General features: G+C 40.2%; 1 protein-coding gene across 1 annotated transcript in view; it reads right to left on the bottom strand.

Annotated features, from left to right (window-relative positions):
* Positions 1-684: 684 nt before the first annotated feature.
* Positions 685-25,398, bottom strand: part of prdm6 (PR domain containing 6) — a gene marked incomplete at both ends in the record, with an annotated part of 63,665 nt that continues 38,951 nt past the window's right edge. Inside the window, 3 exons of the mRNA XM_083905061.1 lie at positions 685-805; positions 7,211-7,387; positions 18,658-19,033. Coding sequence (XP_083761187.1) covers positions 685-805; positions 7,211-7,387; positions 18,658-19,033 — 674 coding nt within the window. The remainder of the gene's footprint in view (positions 806-7,210; positions 7,388-18,657; positions 19,034-25,398) is intronic.

The raw sequence follows: 25,398 nt of genomic DNA, 5'->3' as shown, positions 1-25,398 counted from the left end.
GACTCTGTGCTGCACTGTGGAGCCAAGAATAGAACTTTTAGTGGACTTTGCGGACTTCTCGTCTACCTCGTGTTTTACGGACAAGGCGGAGCTCCGCGAGACAACAATTCCAGGAATTTAGCACATCGTGACGTCCCAGTGAGCGCGGAAGTCAACATTGTGTGTTTCATCTCCTGTACTTAGACTGGGGAGGACCACAAAAACATGAGTGAGTCATCTTTTTTCACACTTAGCCGACTGATAGAGCCTCCAGAGTCCCAAATATAAGGATTTTAATTATTAAAAAGTTGACTTTGCATAACATGTCCCCTTTAACCGTGCCATGCTGAGGCGAGGCGAGTCGAACCGGTGGAAACACACCGTAAGTGTCATCACAGCTGACAGTCCAGTCATGGCTGATAAGAACCAGTAAGGAAGAGTCCAGGTAAGTGCAACATTGTTTTCAAAGGTCTCCTTTTCTGCCCATCTGGACTAACATCAACATAACATCAAACTAAAATGTAGCCAGATGCCTGGTCTGGGTAGTGTGGAAGGCAGGTGTATTCAGAGCAGATTTGATGCATTTCTTTTTTTTTTCTTTTTTTAAGTGTGGATGTAGCCTCAGTTGTCTAAGCATGGACAAAGTTCTGCTTTCAGGTGGAGCTGCTTTGACGTGGACGTGTCTCTGGGGGTTTACAGTCAGGGTTAATCCACCTCGATGGACTCGCTGCTTTCGTTCACACTGAGTGGTTTACACTCATTGGGAAGTCGCTGATGGCGGCTGAGCTGAGTGGCCTGCGTGAAGCTGCGGTCGCAACGCTCACACCTGACACAGACAGAGACACACAGACACACACCATTATTTAGGGAAGTTTGCACGCATAAGTTCAGCAAATACATTCATAAATAAAATAACATCATTATGGCACACTCACATTGCATGAAAAGCAGTTTATTTGTCATGTTTACTTGCACAACGATGATCACTGGATCATCGCAACCTAGGGTTGCCAACCGTTACGTAAAATAAGGATTTGTTGCACTTTTCTCCTTATTTTTTAATAATCACAGCAAAACTATGACAGAAAAATTAGTCCACTAATGAAGATTGTTTGATTAGTATGAGGGAAAATAAAATCCTCCTCTCTCATTCATTACAATATAAGCGAAAATGCACACGTTTAATTGGTCGCCTGTTTCACTTTGAGTCCTAGTTAAGTTATTATATTGATGTTTAAACTTATATTTGGTTGACATATAAATACTATTGTAAAAGAACAAAACTTCGTCTTTTACTGTGTCGTGTGTGGCATTAATGTAGAGTGCAGTATATCAGGTACTCTTACTTATTTTCCTGTCACTACTGGTTTAAGTCAGTGGAAGGTACTATTGAATGTATTTGACCTACAGCTTGAATTAAGTGACTGACAAACACACACATTTTGGAAGCTTTTCATATTACGCACATTTTTCACTCAAGTTGAAATATCTAAACTCAAACAGCCGTTGCAAAATTCCTGCCTGCTTGCATCTTGCCAGTGGCATTGTATGTGATCGAATTGCAAAAAAGAAATTGTGGTGTGATGAATGTACTATAACACTGTGAGACACACAAACACACACACACACACACATACTTGTCTGTACACTCTAATGTCCAGTGACAGTATAAAGAGAGTGTGTGTAGTCTAGCAGAGCAGAAAACTGTAATTGTTTCCCTGATCTTTAAAATGTGACCAACAAATTACATGGGAAGGTGGGGGGTGGCGGGGTATTGAAAGAGAAAGCTGTGTATTGGACTCAACAGCCATGAAACAAGACTAACATGGTGTTAGATTGATGGTTGTGTGTGTGTGTGTGTGTGTGTTCTTGTACTTGCGGCATACTGAAGACCAGTGAGGGTTTTTAACCAACAAAGTGAGGTAATTTTTACGGCGTGAGGACATTAGTGGACATAGTGAGGTCCTCACTTTGTTTTCATTGAAATCACTTCCTTAGGTTGCTATAACATGCATAATTTTTTTTTCAAATTTTGGACGACATAGTATAGTATGACGTTTTTGTCAAATTTTGGACCAAAATATTTTTTTCAATTTTTTTTTACATTTTGGACGACATAGTATAGTATGACGTTTTGTCAAATTTTGGACTAAAATTTTTTGTTCAAATTTGTTTTTAAATTTTGGACGACATAGTATAGTATGAGGTTTTGTCAAATTTTGGACCAACAATTTTGGGTCATTTTTTCCCCCAAATTTTTGACGACATAGTATAGTATGACGTTTTTGTCAAATTTTTTAATTTTTTTTGGACGACATAGTATAGTATGACGTCCAAAATAAAATCAAAAAAGTTTTCCAGCCCTTTTTGCTCTGGGGCTCCACCTGCAGACATTTTATGATACTGCAACCATTAGTTCTTTGTAGATTTCATTCATGAAGTAGATATTTGTAATTGTGTTGATTTATAAAGTGGAAAATGCTGGTCTTCACTTTGTCAGCAACCCAGTCCTCAGTATGCAGCAAGTACAAGAATGTGTGTGTGTGTGTGTGCGTGGGTGTGTGTGTGTGTTGGTTAAAGAAGAGATGCATTCTCTTCAGCGTTTTTCTCCATATCGACGCAACAGTGCAGGAAGATGAAACTCTTTGTATCATAAACGCATGATGAACAAGAAGTGATCGATTTATAAAAATGACAAATACACCTGGTTAAAGCAGGTGATTTTTACAAAATCACACATACTGATACTGTACAGACCACAGTCTAAAAGTCTTCAGGTGCCACTGAGTTTGAAAAAGGAAATGAAGTTAAAAAACAAAAATAAAAACATTTAACTATGGTAACATGTCACTGGTGACCATGGTGGGTTCTTTTGTCATGTGTTGTGTTTACCCGTCTGTGGTGTTGGTTTACGGTGGATTTGTGACATCAACCACAACAAAATCACTGAAGCAAAACCACAAAAGTAAAACTATGACAAAGGAGTTAATTGTCTCTCTTAATGGGTTTTGGTCAAAGTGACATGAACACGAGCTGCACAAAGACATTCCATCGTCATCAATCATCTGTATCGTCTGTACATTCCATCTCTTCCATCACATGTCTGAATGTTGGAATGAATATTATGAGGTTGCATGGTAGTATATGGTGGATGACCTCAGATTTATTTAACTGCCTATGTGCGTGTTTGTATGCGTGTGAAGCGTCATGTAAACAGTAGAGTTCAATCTGGACTGAACTTTTCTCATTTTGTACATTTTCTTACAGAAGGAAAAGAAACCAGACGCCTCCATGCGCTGTGTTGCTCTGCTCTGCTCTAAATGTGGACTCTTCCTGTAAATCATCTGGCAGCATCAAAGCTCCTCTAAAGCTGCTCTGTCACTGCCACTTTTCCACCACAACGGACACAGGGAAGCGTCTCTCGCACAACAAAGAGCAGAGCTGGAAACAAACGGCTTCATCTCGGGACGACTGACGAACCGTCACCGCGCGAGCTGTCGCTGACTTTAATCACTTTTCTGTCAAGGATCAGTGAAATTTGAGCTCACCTCTTATCTTCGTCTCTTTTGTGCAACAATAAGTGCAGATTGTGTTCAGTGACAGATTGATAGAAAGTCAACGACTGACGGCAAGGCAATGTGGAAATGTCTGAGACCTGTATCCTCTGTCCATCAGGGGTGTCCCTCCCTTCTGACTTGATTATAACATCAGTGAATGTTTTCCTTGAAGGATTAATGGCTTCAATCACAAGTTTTAGGTCTTTTTCAAGACAGCGTAATGTCTGTTATGTAAATTATGGCCCCACTTGGCGTCAAACAGGCCATAAAGCAGTGGAGCCTATAGGCCGTGGCTATAATGTGATTGACAGTTAGATGCCACGCCTGCTGACCTATTGCAACACTTTTTGGCAAATACTAGTACAGCTGTAATTGTAGGCGGCCTCTGTATGGACCAGAATATTTTGCACTAAAAGCCAACTGTAGTGGTTGTACCTGAATATTTTTGGTACTGTTACTTATATTTCTGCAAAAATAGCCTTTTGTGGCCATTGCACCTTACTGTTGTTTATATTTGTTACCTCTAATTTTGAGGAGAAGAGCCAATTGTGACTGTTATATCCAAATGTTGGTGGTACTGTTACTGTAACCTTTTTGCACTATACACAAATTGCATTGTTTCCCTGAATGTTGATTGTTTTGTTATTTCCCTTTTTAGCACAAAACTAGCAGCTATTTCAATAAATAAGTGCTAAATAATGTATAACATTTTGTATCTATTTTTATCTGTTTACTGTACATGCAACACAAAATAGTAGTACAGGGGTTGACCGGCCCACTGGCTGGACCGAAAAGCTGGCCCTCCGGAAAAATTAGTTGAATAGCCCTGATATAGCATATATTATAATGACCAATACACAAATACACATGCATTGGTCTTGCTCTGGACAAAATGATACCATCTTCCACTGATCTATAGGTTAAACATCTATGCAGTGAAAATCAAATTAAAAACCTAAGGTGAAGATAAAGTAACCAGGATGACTTTATTTTTGAGATGTTGAATCTCTTCTGCTCACAGAAACCTTCAGTCATCAGGAGGATTTTTAAAGTTGTGATGTCACGAATGATTTCAAGACTGAGCCGAAAACAGAGAAACAATAGAAGAGCAGAGAAAATCAGCAGTGGCACTTTGACAGGCTCCGGCGCGCATCGCTGCTGAAAAGCTGCCGACCACACAGATTCAACTGCCTCCGTCTCCTCACCGGGAAAATAAAGTTGAGCGTTTTCCTCCTGACAAAGTGACAGTGGCAGCTTTAATCTATTCACCACGCCGTCCAAAAGGAGATAACTCCCCAAGGCCATCGATTTGCTAAAGATTTCTGACGCCCGTCCATGATTGTCTTTGTCCCACTCTGCCTCCACTGAGACTCTGAAGTGCTGATGAAAAGATTTGGGGGGTTTCCTCCGATTGCTTATTAAGAATGCCGATTTTGCTTTCAGCAGATTTCTCACAAGCTTTTGTCATTTCACTTTTTACACCGTGATCTCTTGTTTCCTCCGCTCTCTTCCTCTCACCGTTTCTTCTCGCCCTTTTACTCTCCACGTCAATGATGAGTTCGGATTCCTCTGATTGCTTATTAAGAGCGTTAATTTGTTTTCACCTGCTCTCCCCTGACGTGTGTCCTCCATTTGTCCCACAGCTCAAATCACACATTTTGCTTCCTGCACTTTCTTTCCTGTCTCTGACTCTCTGCACTTCTCTGTCCTGGACACTGACCTCCTTTGTCCACTGGGACCGTCCTCATTGTCCCTCACAGCTGACAAGATGACAGCAGTGTCCGCAAACCTCTAATTGCAGTGTGGCTCGTCATCTAATTATATCAGTCCTCACGGAGGAAAGAAAATGGAAATGAGATTCATTAGCGAGCTGCTAACTGCTATCATCGAGCTTCGCGGACATTCATGGATGTTTCGCTGACGCCTTTCATCCACAGAGATTTCAACACATCAACAAGTCAGGATTTTATCAACTGATTGGGAAGGTCAGAGGTCACGGCAGGTCTGTCAGGAGAAGGAACACAATGTTCCCATTTCCTCAGCGGATCATGAATAATGGAACAACCCATTCGAATGAAATGAGGGACAAAGTAAAGTTGTCAACCCAGCAGTGGATTTTTTTAAATCAACAATGAAAAGTGAATACAATAAGAAAACATCCATCATCTGACATTTTAACTAAATGTTGGTCATTATGGTGATGGTCACTATTACTATTTTACTGTTCATTTCACTTTTCTTAATTTTTGTGTATAACTTTTCTTTGTTCTCTTTGTTTCCTTTTCATTTTATTCTTTCATATGCTGTTGTTCATTTGACTTGTCTTTATTTTACTTTTCTTTACTTTTTTTTGGTCTTAATCTTATCTTAATACACAAACCACATTTTTGAATTTTGAATGATTGCCAATCAAACAAGTCAATTAATCAAATCATCTTAAAACTGCATTCCGTGACACAGAAAGAGATTTATTTCAGGTGTTTTCTATTTTCTATATGTTCTGGCGAAATGCATTCAGGAATACATGGCTTTCGCCACCTGATGCATAATTGGTTATATTCAAATTAGTGTCAAACAATTTAAATATTTAATCGCAATTAATCGCATATTTTTATCTATTCTAAATATCCCTTGATTTCTATTTGTACCATTATTTTCCCTCATTTTAAGTGGATCAGCTTGCTTTATGCAAATGTTTTTTTTTTTATTGAAAACAACATTGGCATATACTGTAGTGTATATCTGAACATTAATCAATAATCGAAATTCTAAATCACAATACAGCTTACTACAATTTCAAAACACAGGAGACACAATATTTGTTCAAGCCAAAATGTGTATCTCTATATAATTTTAGATGAATTATTATTACACATCTTATTCTACAGACTGAACCACCCTGTCAGACACAAACTAATCCTAGTCTCTTCTATGTTACAGGCAAAACCTGGTGTGTGTGACTTGTGTGTGTGTGTGTGTGAGAGAGAGAGAGGAGCTGTGTGTGTGTGTGCTTTAGGAGTTATGAGATGTTCTTGTACTACTGAGTATTTACATTAGTCGCAGGTGAATATCTCTGTCACCCTTCATATTTTGAGTTATTCCTCTTATTGTGTGCTGTGAATAAAGAGGCGTTCTTTAACGCAGGCGAAGTCCCCTGGTTTAATGTGTTGTTGCCGTAACAAATTAACCCAAGCTAAAGATGCTAGCGGTCTTCGGAGTACATCGAGAAAAGATCCAGGCTGCGTTGGATACGGAGAGCCTGCTTGGAGACGGAGAAACGCACAGCGCTCGCCATCCACTCGTACAATGTAACATTAGTGTACTACTCTTTGGCCCGGCTCGCAAGCCCAAACAAGTGAGCGCAGTGTGCCTGTTGTTTTGTTTCCGGTCTAGCTATGTGGTGGTGTTGTAGTTTTTGGGTTTGCGTTAACGCCGTTAATAACGTGTTTAACTGACAGCCCTAGTTCAAATCAATAAACAGCAGTACATGGTGTCAAGGATTCAGAAAGTGGGGGTGTTGTTAGCTAAGGCAGGTCCATCTCCAGTCTGCAGCCTGGAGTCAGGTTGGGTCAGGACAGGTAAATCAGATGGGTGAGGTGGATTGAGTGTGTCAGATGGGTCGGATTGAACGAGACAAGTGGATCAGGTGGGTGGGGGTACTCACTGTTACTTACTTGAACGGCTTCTCTCCGGTGTGCGTGCGGATGTGGTTGTTGAGTGTTGTGGCGCCAGCAAACGCCCGACCGCAGTATCCACATTTGAAGGGTCGGTCACTGGAGTGCGTCACAACATGGTTCCTCAACTCTGACGGCTGAGAGAACGACTGGGAACAGTGGCCGCACTGGTAAGGTCTGAAAGAGAGACAGGTGAGACAGGTGTTTGTTGATACTGCTGTGTTTGTTCTCTTACATAATTCTATTCTAATACTTTATTCCTTTCTTTGTGTAGCTGTTTATAACTTTGTGATATTCCATTGACATATTTTATTCTTGTTTACATGTATCTTTACATGTATATTATATACATGCAATTTACATGTGTATTTTATGCTTTAAAATAAACAGTTATATTATTTATTCCTTCAGCTTTCTGGCTGCTGAACACAGACAATTTTTTTTTTTTTTTTTTTTCACCTGTCCAGCAACTTGAGCATGCAGTGTAATTGACTGAGGGGGTTTGGGGAGTGGGGGGTAAACAGACGAGGGGATGGGAAGACAGAGAGTCCAATTAGACAAGACAAAATAAGACGATGACAACATCAACAATAATAACATTAGCAACCACATAAAAAAGGTAATCTAACCTACAACAGCTGAATCATTTTAAAGTAATTTAGTATTTAGCAGACTGTGTTTATGTGTGTGTGTGTATGATTACATGTATCTGTGTGTGTTTGTGTGTGTAGGGGTTGTCACTAGATGTGGTAAGTCATTAGAGTAGGGAGATTGTATCAATGTCTGGTCAACTCAGCAGCAGGCCTATCAGGACCCAGATGAACAGAGCATCCAGAAGTCCCACAGGGAAAGACCTGAGGCCACCAAGCCCAGTGACAGCCATGTACTCAACACACTGAAGACCAGGAGGTATGATAGAAATGATAGAACAAACGGACGGTGGCCAAGCCACAGGCGCAAGTCCAGACTGCCAACCCCAACCCAACCCAACCCAACCCAGCCCAACCCAATAAAAAACCCAACCCAAACCAAACCCAAACAAACCCAACAGGGACCTGGGAGGACATCCCTGTGTTTTATTGATCACACATTAAGTACAACAATGGTAAAATCCAGCTTTTAAGTGTAAACAACCGTGTTCTGAAGAACAAGGAGTTTTACAATAAAGAATGTCAAGCCTGTACTAAGTCTCAATCAGAAACAATGAAACAAGTGTCCCAGACAACATCAGTGACCTAGTTAAACATGTGAGGCCTAGTTCTTACCAGGAATACCAAGACTTTGGGGACATTCTGAGCCAAGCAGCAGATCATTTGGGGGAAAACCAGGATATTTCTATTGTCCCAAACGGGGACCTTATGTGCCTGAATTCAACCACATTTTATCTTATCGTCAGGAAATGGTTATCATCGATTGCATTTCCACAAGTTGAAATCCTGCTGACATGTACTGTTAGTCTGTAGACGTGTATATGTAACGTAATTGAGAAACTGAATCTTCTGTCAATATTCACATTTACAGTGTATACATATATATATATACATACACTCAGGCACACACACGCACACACGCATGCACATGCACACACGCACACACGCACACACGCACACACGCTCACACACTCACACACAGAACTGGGGGAGTCAGACCCTGCTCTGGTCACCATGGCAGCGTGACCCTCATCAACAATGCAGACCTAGATCATGACTGGATCATCTATCATCATCAACACATGAGTGTGTGTTTACTATTTTTTTTTTTTTTATGCCTCTTTAGGACCTTTTCTGGCATAAACACTGACCTTGCAGGACCAGTAGTCCTCATGGAGGAACTGGGGAAGTTTTAGGGTGAAATATTTGAATTGCAATTAGGTTACGGTCAGGGCTGGGCATTAACTAGTTATGGTTAAGGTTAGGGGGAAACACTTTGTTTATGTTGTCCAAATGAATGGAAGTCAATGCAGTGTCCTTGGGAGATTAGCTGCTCAAACCTGAGTGTGTATGTGTGTGTGTGAGTGTGTGAGAGAGAGAGAAAGAGTGAGAGATAATTTGTTTGTTTATTGAGTCTGTGTGAACATTATCAGAGGATTGTGTTTTTAACTGTTCTGCTTGTTTCATTCGGTGTTCTCTGTTCTGCAAATTAACTATATCAAGCTTAGTTACAGATACTTAGTTGTTATACTTGTATATAATGGAATCTGGCACAAAAATGCACAGAGAAAATCCGAAATTTCACATCACGACTCATGAGAGTTCTTGATCCACTTGACTCAAACTTGACCTAGTAGGCAGCAGTAGACCAGCAGATGCATTAATCCCTTTAAACTGTGATTTGAGAACCTCTGCTCGCTGTATTCTCTTATATAAAATGAGCTGTGTGCGTATTTCCCTCTGTGACATACAGTGCATGTCTGCACTCTGTATTACTGTGGCAGGGTGTGTTTGTTACAAACACTTGTTTCCTGCCTGTGCTCAGAAAATAAAGCGGTGCTTGTTGTGATAGTAATAGGACAAAACTGTGACAACGGTAGCTTATAAACAGGTAAACACCCCAGAACAAGGATAAAACAAATAGACCAACATGGACGCAGCTCCAATAAATCACACACACACACACACACACACACACACACACACACACACTGGAACGTAAAAGAGTAGAATAATGTAATATAAAATCGAAAAATTCTCACTTGCAGTTTTTCACATAAAAGGCGTCTCGCCGTGGGGGTGGGTTCATTTATCAGCCTGCTGGTCTATAAGTTCACGCCTCAGTGGGCCACACCACTATTTATTAGGTGGGTTTTCTATGAAGAGCTGCATTGATTGTGAATAGTTTAAGTTGATGAATGTGTGGATATTATTTATTAAGGCAGCAGGCCGCGAGATTAATGCCCAGTTATTGTTTATTACAGTGGTGTGTGTGTGTGTGTGTGTGTGGGGGGGGGGGGGGTGGGTATAAACACCTCCATCGTTCTCACACACACACAAACACAAACATGCAAATACATTTTTTGTGCACACATAATAAATCTGCAAGTGTTTGCACACAATCACACATGCGTATGAATCACCACACACACACACAAGATTTCAGTATTTTGACTTCACTGGAGTTGAAAATGAACTTCAGCATCACAGTGAGTCACCACAGTCACTGACACAAAACACAACAGGTCAAACAAACACAACAATGAAACCAACGTGTGTGTCTGTGTGTGTGTTTGTATTTTATTCCCCGGTTGTATTTCTGTTGCATTTCATCCATTAGGCTACAAAATAAAATAAAATGTCTTGTTGAACCACTAAACCTCAACATGTTCAGATTTTCTTGATCATATCACTGTTAAATGTTTATGTCAAATGGTTTTCTCAGGCCCCTGACCCACATGTGGGGGATAAAGTGTCAGAATAGTGACAGGAGATTCATTGCAATTATTGTCTGACTGGTTTTCAGGCAGTTTTTGCTTGTGCTGGAGGAGTGATCATTCCTTTAAATGTGCTTGTATGTAGAGTTACTGTAGTATCACAGCCTTTAAGTGCAGCACTAGAATCTTAGCCATCTTAGGGCGCTTTCAGACCTATAGTTCGATTGCTTTGGTCTGCACCAGTCAGAAAAATGTAGTAGTAGCAAACAGACGTGGGTATGGTTTGAACCAAACGAACCAAAATAGGGTACGAAGATCATCGGCACCAGAACCAGACTAACGCGCCACTTCCGATAAACATGGAGGAACAGCTTTGCGTTGCGCTCGTGTTTGTGTTGTTGTCAGTTCATGACATGTGAATAAACGGAGTGTTGTTGTGATGCGTGCATTTATCAGGCTGTTTCTTCCCATTTGGCTTGGTTGCTTTCACACCAGAGGAACCGTACGTAAGTAGGGCAGATAAAGTGGTCATGACCGGTTGATTTGGTGCGCACCAAAGTACAGAGATTACATTCACACCAACGCAAACGAACGGAACCAAGGGACCAAACACGTTTGGTGCGCACCATTATGTTGTCAGTGAGAAAGCAGCCTTAGAACTTGACACAAACTCAATCTTGATGACAGGCTCAGGTAAGACTTTAACTGGGAGACTCTCAGACTCAAGTTACATTCATTCATCTTCCATCACTTGATCATCCACAAGAGGCTCGTGGGGGGGTGCTGGTGCCAATCCCAGTTCACATAGTGTGAAAGGCAGGGTTCAAACTGGACAGGTCGCCAGTCCATCGATGGACCACATAGAGACAAACAACCATCCAAACAACCATCTGGTCAGGCCAGTAGTAGTTATAGTTAAGGTCACAGTAAGTCATTACAAATGAATGTAAGTCAAAGTAGTTTCCACTGAAGTCATTAAAACCAGGCATGTATAGTATGTCTGTGTGCACTTGTTCCCTCTTTAGGACATTTTCTGGCATAAATATTGAGTAGTCCTCATGGAGAAAAAAAAACCTGGTCCTAAGGAGAACCTTATTTCTGAGGAACTGGTTCAGTTTTGGTGAGTAATAGGCATTACTTGGTTATAAATGGTTAAGGTAAGGGATAATGCTTTAGGCTGTACAAAGGAATGGAGGTCAATGCAGTGCCCTATAGCCGCACAAACCTGTGAGTGTGTTTGTGCAGTGATGCAGTGTGAAGTGGGCTGATTGACCTGTATGTAGTTGGTGTAATCCATACACAGTTATATCTGCACTGTAAGGACAAGTCCTCATATGAAGACATGATTCCCCCGAGACTAGCAGTTATAAATCACTGCCGTTGCCTCGTCAATACACAATCAATTGCACTGTTAATACATGCACACACACACAGACACACTGCATGTGAGCAAACATTAACACTTTCAAAGCAAAACACGCGTAAACTCTTCATACAAACACAGTGAACTTCTACTTCTCTCCGTTCTTCGACAAACTCTCCCTCTGATTATATTGATCATCCAGTGTTGTTTTCGTCAACGATGATGACATTATTTCGTTGACACACCCCTTTTTTTCACGTGTGACAAGATAAACATGGATCTTTGATGACTAAAACATGACGAGATGTGTGCGAGTTTTCGTTGACGAGACGAGAATGGACGTAAATGCTAGTGGGTGGTCTGTCAGACGTTCAAAATGCATGACATTTCTGCTTATTGTGTTAAGCAGATACGTTTCAGATAAGTTCCTTTTAACATATCATACAATGTTACTCGACAATCGGCTTGTGATAAATTCCATAGTAAGCTTGTAGTAAGTTTTCCACTGTAAATCCTCTGAGGCTGGAAGTTTGTGTAGAACTCTGTGCTGCACTGTGCAGCCAAGAATAGAACACTTTGCGAAACTTCCGGTCTTCCGGGTACTATTGCCCTCGCCAGCACTCTCCAGGAATCCATTTCAGGAATGTCTCATTGTGACGACAAATGAGTGCGGAAGTCAGCATCTCCGTGTTTTATCTCCTGTACTTAGACTGAGGCGGACCACAAAAACATGAGTGAGTCATCTTTTTACACAATTTGCCTCCTCATAGGGCCTCCAGAATCCCAAATATTCGTATTAAAATGATTAAAAAGTTGATTTGGAATAATATATCTCCTTTAAAAAAACAAACAAATCATCCCTTGTTAAAATCCACCTGTATGCAAAAACATGATGTTTTCATTAAACCAGCAAACATAGACTTTGAGGGAATTTCTACAAGACCGTCCATCACAGTGAAGGATCATTATTGGTTCCTCCTGCAGCCACTTGCTGACAAACAGAGGGAAAGGTAATTTTTCAACACATCTGCGTGTCCAGCAGGGACAAGAAACACACAACACACGCACATGCACACACACACGCACACACACAGACACACACAGACACACACACACACACACTGGTGCAGCTATTCTTCTTAGGACACTGCATTGACTTCCTCTCATTTGGACATTCTAAGCAAAAACCTTATCCCTAAACTTAACCATAACCAGTTAATGTCTAACCCTATCATTAACCTAACCCATAATTCAAGTTTCAGTCCTAAATTAACCAGTATCTCAGAATGAGGTTCTGCCTAATTACGACCAGGTTTTGGTCTCCATTAGGACTACTGGTCCCGTGAAGTTTGTTGTTTCTGCCAGAAATAAAATAAACACATCTGTGTTTGGGGTGTTCGCTAATGCTAATGCTACAACATGAACATAGTTGTGGTGCTTTTCAATGTCAATTATGTCAAATGTTATTGTCAAAATGTGAACCTTGAACAAATGAATCATTTATTTCTGGTGACAGTAGTACTTTCCTTCATTCTGCTCTTTACACAATTTTAAGAGAGTTACAACCTCGCTTTTGTGGAATATTCACTTTGATTAATTTTATGATTTAATCTAGTCATGCATATTATTAGTGATGTAGTAGATGCAGTGGTTAGCAGTGTTGTCTCACAACAACAAGGTTCCTGGTTCAAATCTGGGTCCTTTCTGTGTGAGTTTACTCTGGGTAAAATAAATCTACTGCACAACATCATTCAGAATAAATCCATTAACATTAGTGAGATTAGTAACATATGTGAGATTATTGTGGTGATCACATGTTTACAAGGTAATTTATTTACTAAAAAATGGCATGCTTAATATTTAAGCCCTCTGATGATGATGATGATGATGATGATGATGAAGAATCAGCTACAGACTCTGTTATCTGATAAAAGTGTGGTTGTTTTCATATATTTCATAACAACCTAAGCCTCCAGATTGAGACGTGAACGGTCGATTCTGGAGATCAAAGTGAAAACAGCCGGTTTTTCACCATAAGCACTAATGACTCAGTTAAACAGCAGTGCAGTAAACACATCACTCATAAACCCAGTGGTTATTAATTCTGCTCATTGCTGTGGTTTACACTGTGCTGTTTTTGTAATATATCAAACCTATAAATGGAAATTCACTCCGTTTACGTTCAGATTGTTTTCCCTGATTCATCAGTCACTGCCATCTCAGAACTTAAACAGTATCCTATGTTGCAGCGTCACTTTTAAACTGAACTGAAAGCACTTTGAAGGCCACATCGATGTAAACAAACCGCTCCTATGATGATGGATTTTGTTGAAATGACACACGAGGAGGGGGGAAAAAATGACACGGAAGACGAACAAATTTAGAAAAAGAAAAAGTCAGCAGAAAAAGAGAGATGATGCTGGGGAGGTGGTGTGTGGAGTTTTTTTTCATGCTGATATAAAGAGCCATCACTCTTCAGCTCCAAATGTTCACATCAAGCAAACATCAATAAATATGTATGGTGGGGTGGGGGTGGGTTTGGAGCTTGAGAAAGGAAAAGCAAGAGGTCAACATTGAAAAAGCAAAAGAGCTAAAGATGGATCCTACATATTACAGATCAGGAAGTTTTTCAACAAAAAAAGGCTTTTTCTGCATTACTCTTCCATACAGCATCTCCTTGTGTAAAGTGCGCTGAATAGTTGAACGATGCACAGTGACACCATCTGCAGCAAGATGATGTAGGTCTTTGGAGCTGGTCTGTGGGTTGACTGTGACTGTTCTCACCATCCTTCGCCTCTGCTTATCTGAGATTTTTCTTGGTCTGCCACTTCAGGCCTTAAAGGGACACTGTGTAGTATTTATGGGTTTATATAACCCAAAATCCACTTGTTTATACATATTATGTGCTCCTGCATTGTCTAGTCGCTGTATAATATTTTTTGTTTAATTTTCGTAGTGTTTCAAAAAGTCATGTAAAATAACAAGGTCGTGGGCCGCGGTTGCATAGCCACTGTTAGCAGCGAGACGCCATGTTTCTACCGGAGCCTATAAGGACAAACGCGAGAGAACGAATCAAGCGTCGCTTTACTTGTAGTGGAAGTCCCGCCTCCACTCTCTCCGCTTCGTCTGCTACGGCCGCGGTAGCTCGCCCTCTCCCTCGCCTCACGAACCTCATCTGCTGACACGGAGAAAGACAACGAGGACGACATTTGACCAGCTGAAGATACCGTAGCGCTCAGGGAAGGGAGGGGGTGAGCAGAGCAGCAGTTCTTTGTTGTAAATTTCAGCCTCTCCTCTAGGTGTCACTATAAACTACTTACTTCATCATTAACTAGAACTGTGCCTGTGGTCTTCCAATTCCTCACAATGTTCCTCACAGTTGAAACTGAGAGCTTAAAATCTCTGAGATAGCTTTCTGTATCCTTCCCCTAAACTATGATGTTGAACAATCATTGTTTTATTCAACCACAAACCTGTGAAAAAGCTTCACTTCATCTTGTTAAAGAGTCAGTTTGTGATCTCTACCACATTAACAGCTGTTCCCCTCTCTTAGATGTTTGATAATGGTGGTGGAGAGAGAGCTGTTTATTGCATCACATTTACTACACAGTAAACTCACAGAGAACACAATTTTCATGATATACTGACTATCACCTATATATTCCAGGATATTTATTTATAAAACCTGCTCAATGACCATGAACCAGCTAAACCCTCTGAGTTACACTTGGATAACAGGAGCTAACTGAAGCACTGATACAAGGTTCATTTCAATATTTCTCCTTTGACACTTATTATTATTATTTTCAATGATTTCTTCCTCCAAAGCCTTAGCTCCAGTGTGACAGTGATGACTTATTTCAGGACTTTGGTCTTAATCAGCAGCCAAACAATTTGTAGACATTGAATACAAGCAATAATGTATATGTAACATGATGGTAAAATACAGTGGATCTATCTAAACCAGGGGTCTCAAACTCAAATGACCTGGGGGCCAATGTGCATCTATTGTGGTCAAGAGGGGGCCTAGAGAGCAAAAAGAACAAAAAACTTTTCTCAATTTTGCATCATGATATCACATGATTAATAATACTGTTTATGATGGAAAATGAATGTATTAATATCAAAAACAGACATTTATTTTAAATTACATAAATAATAGTGTGGACAACTGTAATTAAAATTTGTACCAGGAGCCGTTTCGGCCACTGCCATTTGTTGCGTGTTTATATATGTAATATGTTGTATATGATACATTTAATAATGGGATAATTGTGATCAAATGTCTTATTATTACTGTTATAAAAAACATTGCTAGCAAACATATATTCTATTCTGTCACCTCACTGGCAGCTGTGCCTCAGCTACACACTGTGTTTCAAAGACGGTGAGGTCGTTGGCCATGTTTTCATTATAACATGATATTAAGTGGGGGGCGGGGGGGGGGGCGCATGTAATCGATTGGGGGGGCCACCAGTTTGAGAACCCTGATCTAAATTAATGTCATATATTCTGGTTTAGGACATTATGCGGAATATTAGTGGCAAATATCTGAAAAATCTGTACAAGCCTCTGGCCGAGAACACAAAGCTCCTCCACTCAAGAGCTGAATCATGGACATTCAGGTGGAAGCTTTTTTATATACTTTATCTCGATGGGATCATTGACACGGTGAGTTTAAAGACATGGGCCAGGTGGCATATCATAATTACAGGTAAAGTGTGAGGCGCAGTGTGGTTTTTGGAGCTCCACGACTCTGCTCCGTTTGGCTTGTTCAGCTGAATTTTATCTGCTCTTCTCTCCCATAAAACCTTCCTATTGACAGGCAGCTCCACATCGACCCTCCCTCCCCTGTCCATATCCAGCCCACATTTTTCTTCCCTATGAGTATTAGTTTATTGAATAAGTGGCATCTGTTTTCCTGGCCCCGTCACCGTAAGGCGAGGTATTTCTCACTGACGCACAGGGCTGATTTATACGCTGCTCTGATTCTCTCAGCAAAAAAATAAAGCTAAGCAAAAAATTTCCAATACATCCACTGTCCCCCTAACACACACACACACACAAATACAAACGCGCACACATATCTACTCTTTTTCCATCCATGCTGTATGTAATTGAGTTGGCAGATGTTAGCAGATGCACTCAAACACTCTTAAATCCACAAAGTCCCACTTTCTGTCACACACAAATTGCAGGATGATGAGACACGCAGACTCACAAATTGTAACAAAATGTTTACATTGGAATATATTGCAGCAACAAAAAAGAAACCTTTATTATTGTCTACATTTCAGCTTTTCGGTGTATTCCAGACAAAAAAAAGGTGTACTTTTGGGAAAACTTAGCTGAAAGGACAAGTGTGAACCTCTCATTTAATTTGCTTGAGCAGGCGTCCCCTGCACATTTAAAGTCCAGTATGCAAGGAGATGAATATTACTTATGTAAATACACATGACATGATTTGATAGTACACTGCCTCTCTTAAGTGTTCTTATCGGATGTCTGTCTGGATGCTGCATTTAAGGCCCCTTGAAAAACACTAGACCCTGAATTGAAATGATTGGGTTAACTCTAATTCAAACACTCACATTTACTACTGGTTAAACTCTCCGTTTTCTTCATGATTACAAGTTCAGAATATCCTACACAAGACTTCCCATGACGTATTTTAGAAAATCCGGGGAGTTGCGCTTAAATGCAATAGTAAATACAGGTGACGTAAATAAGTAACATGATGCATACATTATGTTACATGTTTGTTTTTAAATGGCAACCTGCTAGAATAGCCATAATAGTTTACTAGCATTAGCTGTCATGATCCACTTTTGGTTTGACATTTTGTGCTCAAAAATGACATCTAGTGGTGCTCAAACAACTGCATTATTGGACCTTTCACTGTGGCTACCAATGTTATTATATACATATTGCATTTCTCCATAATGCTGTCTTTGATTAAATTTAATCACCTTGCGATTGTGTGCTTCCGCCAACCAGTCAAGATGCAGCTTACATCCATGTCTGCCCAAACTCTTTAAAAGAATTGAACAAAAGGTGTCAAGCAGATTTAAGGTTAATCACTTCATCAGCTCTGAGAAAAAATGTTTTCCAGAGATATGGCACTCATGAGTATAGCGCAGCAACATAACGCCTCCATCTACAGGCACAGCTGTCACAGAGACATGCACTTTTATTAATGAACCAACTGTTAATCAGATTTACTGATCAGACACAGAAGGTCCATGTGACGTAAATGTCATCGTTGATGTCCATGACAGTGCGCATGGACCTTTGTGTATATCCATGTGTGTGCGCTGCTGCAAGAACCATGTACAACAATAGGTAACAACCAGGTAGAACAAAATATTGGAATGCAGCGAAATGTGGGATTAGGTTCTTGTGCGTGGAACACCAGACCAGCACAGACCCTCATGACCAGAGCACTGCTGACGCTGACCTCAGGACACGCAAAGAGAGGCCTTAAAATAGTCTCAATATTTAAGAGCAAAATTAATAAACCCTGTGTCCAAAAAAAATCCAAAATAAAAACAATTGAATGAGCTGTTTGAACATAAAACAAACAAAACAAAAATGCAAGTTAGTTACCATTGTAAATAACCTTAGTCGTTTTTAGGAGTAGTGATTATTATGCATCAGTGTCTAAAAGAAAATGTTTTATCTACATAAGTACATGACTGTGGGCAGACAATTTCTTACCTGTCAGGATTCTGTGGACAGACGTGCATCTGGAGCAGGATTCTCTGGGTGAAGGTTTTGAAGCACTGGCCACACTTCCACAGGTGCCAGTCGCTGAACTCGCCGTTCAGCTGGCTGGTTGAGGTTGGGCTCGCCAAGACTCGCTGGTTCTTCAACGCCAACTGGCTCAAAGTGGAGTCTGACTGAACCCCGACCTTGTCCATGAGGGAGAAACTCCTTGGGCAGGGGGAGTGGGGGAAGACCATGGAGCGCATGATTGTGGTGGAGGGGGTGGAAGCAGAAGAGGAAGAGGAGGACGAGGGTTTGCTGTTCTTGCTGAAGGGTTGGAGAGACTCATGTCTGGTCATGGCCTCCATCACCGTGGCTGGGACGTTTACTGGAGACAAGAAGTAAACGGATGGGGATTATTGGATAGAACAGGGCACACACCAAAACAGGTGAGGGACAAACACATATCCAGTCACTGATGTAAAATTGGAATAAAAGTCCATAAAGAAAGGAAAAATGTAAACAAACAAAGTAAATGTTTTGCTATCTGTTGAGAACATATACAGTGGTATGTAAAAGTTTGTGCACCGCTGTACATTTTCATGATTTTCCTTTATAAATCATTGGTTGGTTGGATAAGAAATGTCAGTTAAATATATCATATAGGAGACAAACACAGTGATATTTGAGAAGTGAAATAAAGTTTATATGATTTACAGAAAGTGTGCAATAATTATTTAAAGACAATTAGGCATGTGCATAACCACAGAACAAAAAGTTTTTCTTAGAATGCTGTGTTCTTTTTCCGCCATGCATAACGCCCCTTGTTTTGCCCAAATAACTCTATTTTAGTTTCATCAGTCCACAGCACCTTATTCCAAAATGAAGCTGGCTTGTCCAAATGTGCTTTAGCATACCTCAAGTGACTGTTTGTGGCGGGTGCAGAGAAAAGTCTTTTTCTGCATTAATCTTCCATACAGGATCTCCTTGTGTAAAGTGCGCTGAATAGTTGAACGATGCACAGCGACACCATCTGCAGCAAGATGATGTTGTAGGTCTTTGGAGCTGGTCTGTGGGTTGACTGTGACTGTTCTCAATCGCCTTCGCCTCTGCTTATCTGAGATTTTTCTTGGTCTGCCACTTCGGGCCTTAACCAGAACTGTGCCTGTGGTCTTCCAATTCCTCACAATGCTCCTCACAGTTGAAACTGAGAGCTTAAATCTCTGTAAACCATGATGTTGAACAATGATTGTTTTCAGGTCATTTGAGAGTTGTTTTGAGGCTCCCATGTTGCCACTCTTCAGAGAAGATGCAAAGAGGAGAAACACTTACAATTGGCCTCAAATACCCTTTCTCGTGGTTGGATTCACCTGTGTATGGAGGTCAAGGGTCACTGAGGTTACCGAACCAATTTTTAGTTCCAATAATTAGTGCTAAATATATTGAAATTAATAAAATGACAAGGTTACCTACATTTATGCACATGCCTAATTTTGTATAAATAATTCTTGCACACTTTCTGTAAATCATATACACTTTATTTCACTTCTCAAATATCACTGTGTTTGTCTCCTATGTGATATATTTAACTGACATTTCTTATCCAAACAACCAATGATTTATAAAGGAAAATCATGAACATTTACAGGGGTGCCCAAAAGTGCATACTACTGTAAAACCATAACTAGAAACCACAGTGAACAATGGAAAAAAACCTATTTAGTGTTCAGAGAAGGCAGATGAGGCTGAAATCCTTGGAGCACAGGAACACAGGGCAAGAAATACAAAAAATATATAGGGGAAATGGGCAGAGAAATGACTGTATTTACTTCAAACAAACTGTCAGAGTAGGTCCCTGTACATAAGCTTGAAAGTCATCAGGGTCATGGTTTTCAAAAATAGGGCAACTTGACTCGCTGTCAGATACTTGAATCTTCCTCATTTGTGATATACTGTACTTATTTTCTGGCATTTTCTGTGATGCTCATCAGTTTTACATGTCAACATGTTGAGCTGTGTTCTGTGTACCAGGCTTGTCGAGTAAAATGAATTCTGACAATTTTGCTGTATTGATGAAAAAGAAGAAAAACCAGGACAAACATTGTCCTCGCTGCTTGGATGGCCCAAGGCAGCTGTGGCTCCTGCTTTCAATGAATTCAATTACGATCTCATTAGGCTGTTTTTCAGTTTGTTTTTATTACACCTTGACATTTAGTTGGTTTCTCCTTCATACATGTCCAGTTTTTTTTTTTTTTGAGTAATCCTGCAACAAATAAAAGACAAACAGACAAATGAACAGAGCAGTGAGGAGATGAAAGAACCAGTCAAGGAATGTATGAACGGACAAATGAACAAACACACACAGAGACGCACAAACAAAACAAGAAATTAATTCAGAATAAACAGATGAATGTACAGACAGATGAATAAAGACACAAACAAACACAGGAATGAACAGACCAGTGAATGAATGAACAGTGAAAATAATAATTAAAACACATGAACATATTAATAAAACTCCAACAGAAGAATGAAGGAGAATTATACTTTTAGTTCCATTACACTGGAAAAGAATGCAACTTGCACTTGCACTATTTGTACAGCAAAAGTATCTACTACTGGTTCTAATCAATAAGTGCTTTTTCTTTTATTGCTTTCGTCTTTTGTATATTTCACTTCTTAGTGTTTATTTAATGTGAAGTCCATCATTTCCTCTACTTTGTGAGGCTTTCTGTCTGACGCAAAATAAGTGCATTCAGCAGATACGACAAGAACACTTTTGATTAAGAAGTGTTGCATGTGAGTAAAACAGACAAGTACAAATTACATTTACGGGAAAACGCATCATATAAAAGTGTATAAATATGATTTCAGGGTGATGTCAACTGTCCTCACTTAACCGAGAATTCATCTGTATCCTGCTCTGCCAGACATGAAGTCCATAACCCTACATTATACAATCTGATTATGAGGGCTTGTCATGCTTTAAAATCACTGTGAATGGTTTAATGTTTTCTTTTGTTTGGATCAACCAGTCTTGTGGCCTGTATGAAGACAAATATTTTATCTCTGACACCAGAAACTTTGTCTAACCCTACCCTAACAACGATTGGACGGTAGCTATGGCATTGGAGTGAAGCCAAGCAAAAAAAAAAAAGTAAGTCAAAGCAGGTGCGTACCCCAAGTCCAGTGAGTATTTTTAGACTCAGGAACTGCTGGTCTACTGCTGCCCCGTTTCATAACTTTGTGTCACTTAGGTGAATCTCAGTAAAGGTTTTCAAACACTAAAGTCACAAAAAAAACATGCATGGATAATAGCATTTGTTGAACTTACTGATGAAGGCAGCGGTGGATCAAATACTGTGTGCCTTGATATAAAATTGCAAATATTCTCCATATAAAACTGTGGTAGCCGACATCACACAACCACAGCAACAACACAGTTTTGTCAGGAAGCGGCGCTGTTTACATCCTTTGACGTATATATAACCGGGAGCATATATACCAGGCAGTATGTCAGGCAACATGTCTCTTCACTGGCAGTTTTCATAAAAAAGTGAAAATGATGGATAGCTGCTGTGTGCCAAGGCGATGAAACAGTCGGGGACAGGCTAATGGGAGAGTATTTTTTCAAATTACTAAAGATACTGAGGATGGCACAGGTGGATCACTACTATAAAACACACTGGAATCGACAGACGACTCATGCCACTTAAAGAGTGATCACTTCATAGCAGGTGCTGAATTACGATGCTGAAGTTGGCATCCAAATTCATAGCTTCCGGGGGTTCTCCGGCTTCCACCGACAGTCCCAAAAAAAAAGTGGGGGATTGGGCACGGTGCTACTGTGAGAGTGAATGGTTGTTGTCTTTATATGTGGTCCTGCGATGGAGTGGCGAACTGTCCAGGGTGTACCCTGCCTATCGCCCTATGTCAGCTGAGATAGGCACAGCACCCTCGCGACCCTCTGGTGGAGGATAAAGCGGTTTATTATGGATAGATGGAAGTCTGGATGTCAACTTGGAACACACGGTTGGTGTAGTGGTTAGCACTCTTGCCTTTACAGCAACAAGACCTGGATTTGTGCATGGAGTTTGCATGTTCTCCCTGTGTGCATGGGTTTCCTCTGGGTTCTCCGGTTTCCCCCTACAGTCCAAAAATATGCAATATGGGGATTAGGTAAATTGGCCATCGGTGTGATTGTGTTTATGATGGTTGTTGTTGTCTGTATGTGGCGCTGTGATGGACTGGCTATCTGTCCAGGATCCTTATGTCAGCTGAGATTGGCACAGCTCCCCCCGCGACCCTCATGTGGAGGATAAAGCGTATAAGATGCATGTCGAATTCAGGATTGTTACAGACTCTAGCACTAATTGCTCATAGCACTTTTTTTGTGTAAATGTTTTCTAGAGTAGAATGGGAGAAAGTAGGTGCAGGTCTGGATTAATGTCCAGTGTGATGTATTGGGTTAGGGTTATTAGGGTTATTGTATCAGCTTCTGTGATATATTGTCATGGAATTAAAGTGCACAGTGAACTCTTTGAGTTTGAAACAGGCACTGATACTGTTCATTTTTGAGGAGCTTTTCCTGCCAACATTTTGGTGTGAACAAAGTGAGCCATGTGACATTGAGATCTGTAGATTTTGGTGAGCAGTTTACAGTTTGCAGTTTCTTAAAATATCCTAGACTTAAGTGGGCATAGATTTTTATTATGTTAAGTAGCTAAAATCAATTTTCTCTTGTGTCCACAATAGCAGTATGTTGTCACTGACAGTGGGCCTCCCACCCTCACAGGTCAGTTCTCAGTGTAGGTGGTGCACATAGCACAGCACAACTTAGAAATAAATAAAGAAAACCAGAACTATCCCTTTAATATGTAATTCATTATTGTGTTTGTTTCATGCCTTTGTTTTCAAAGTAACACCCTCTGTAACACCGCTGTGCTGCGCCTCTGCAGTCAGTTTGTCATAACAATTCTCCATCCTTCAGCTGCTCACCTATGCCATCAGACTACCAGACACAATTGATCCTCTAATAACCTTATGAGGAGATAATTACACCATTTGTAAGTTGCCCGCCAGCACTATCGACACTCGCGTTACTCGCTGCTCGCCCACACTTAATTCATTTCCCTACAAACATTGCATATATACAAAAATGCCAGTCAATACAGTTTGGGCTGCGCATGAAATGCATCATGGAAATGGGAGAATTATGCAGATGCACTTTGCACCAGTGCAGTGTCTGTGTTTTCTTCCTTTTATGAAGGGGTGTGTCTCGTCCACAGGGGGCACAACATGAATACAAACAGTGTGATCTCTGTCGAGAGCAAAGTGAAGTTCTTAAGGACTAAAGGAAGAAGTGAGTGTTGGACTCTATCTCTGCTTATTTGTTGAAATTGAAAAATTGTCCTGATAACTTAGAATAAATAATGTTGTCTTGGTCATCTTATTCAAAGCTTGGTTGTAACGGCTGTATGAGTGAGTCTGGTCATTCTCCTCTGACCTCATCAACCAGGAATTTTTGTCCAAATAAATGCTTACACTAAATGCTAAATGGTCTGTATCTATATATCACTTTTCTAGTCTTGATTACTACTCACAGCTACTTTACACTGCCGTATTTACCATTCACCAATTCACACCCCTTCACTCTCACAGTCATACGGTGCATGTGCAGCACAATTTTCTATCACATACCCTTCATACAAATTCACATGCTGCAGGAACAGCCCTCAGGAGCAATGTTGGGTTAAGTTTCTGGCACAAGGACACACTGGAATTGAACCCACAACCTTCCAGTTAATGAAAGACCAGTAAAGCAAAGCACAAGTCACTCACACAGAATGACATGAACATTCTTACAGAGTCTGAACAGGTCGCAATTTCATACATCATACAACACTGGGGGGAAGTGACCCACAAACACAAATAATATGGGAATTAAATAATGATGAGTTTCAAAAACCTGGTGGGTTTATCTTGGGTTTTAAAGTGCCATACGCTTATTAGGAGCAATTTCAGATTACTAAAGAAAAGTGTAAAAATGCAAGAAAGATAAGTATAGCTTTAACTCCATACAGTAAGAATTTAGGATATGTGACGAGGAAACATTGTTTAGTTGCCATTATTTTAAATGTGTGTGTGTGTTGTTGTTTTTTTGCCTCTCACATACACAATTTTACCTCACACATTCACAATTTTACCTTTCACATACTCTATTTTACCTTTCACATACAATTGTTTTACCTCTCACATACAATTGTTTTACCTCTCACAGTATGTGAACGGTAAAAGAGAGTATGTGAGAGGTAAAATAATTGTATGTGAGAGGTAAAACAATTGTATGTGAGAGGTAAAACAATTGTATGTGAGAGGTAAAATTGTTTATATGAGAGGTAAAAAAAATGAATTATGGCCTACAAGGCCCCTCATAACAGACTGTCACACAGTTGTTATTATATTGGTTGTTTTTTTGCACAGATAAAGAGAACTGTTGTTTTTCCACAGCATATGTAACCCTTTAAATGTGTATTTTGAACAAGGGCGCGTGTGTTTTTGTGTCCTCTACGTGTCATCTCTTTGCTGGTATGAGGAAGAGTTCACATTATGTTGCTAAAGCTTCGATTGTAATCAATAATGATAACTTTGCCAGTGATTATGAAGTCTTACAAAATCAATAGAGGCAATTATGACAGTAGCAATAATAATATGTCAACCAAAGAAAAGACATCGGATGTCACGAGGTAGAGT

The sequence above is a fragment of the Microchirus variegatus genome, assembly GCF_963457635.1.
Source record: "Microchirus variegatus genome assembly, chromosome: 18".
NCBI lineage: Eukaryota > Metazoa > Chordata > Actinopteri > Pleuronectiformes > Soleidae > Microchirus > Microchirus variegatus.
Note: the sequence above shows the minus strand (reverse complement) of the source record. Positions and strands in the feature narration are given on the sequence as shown.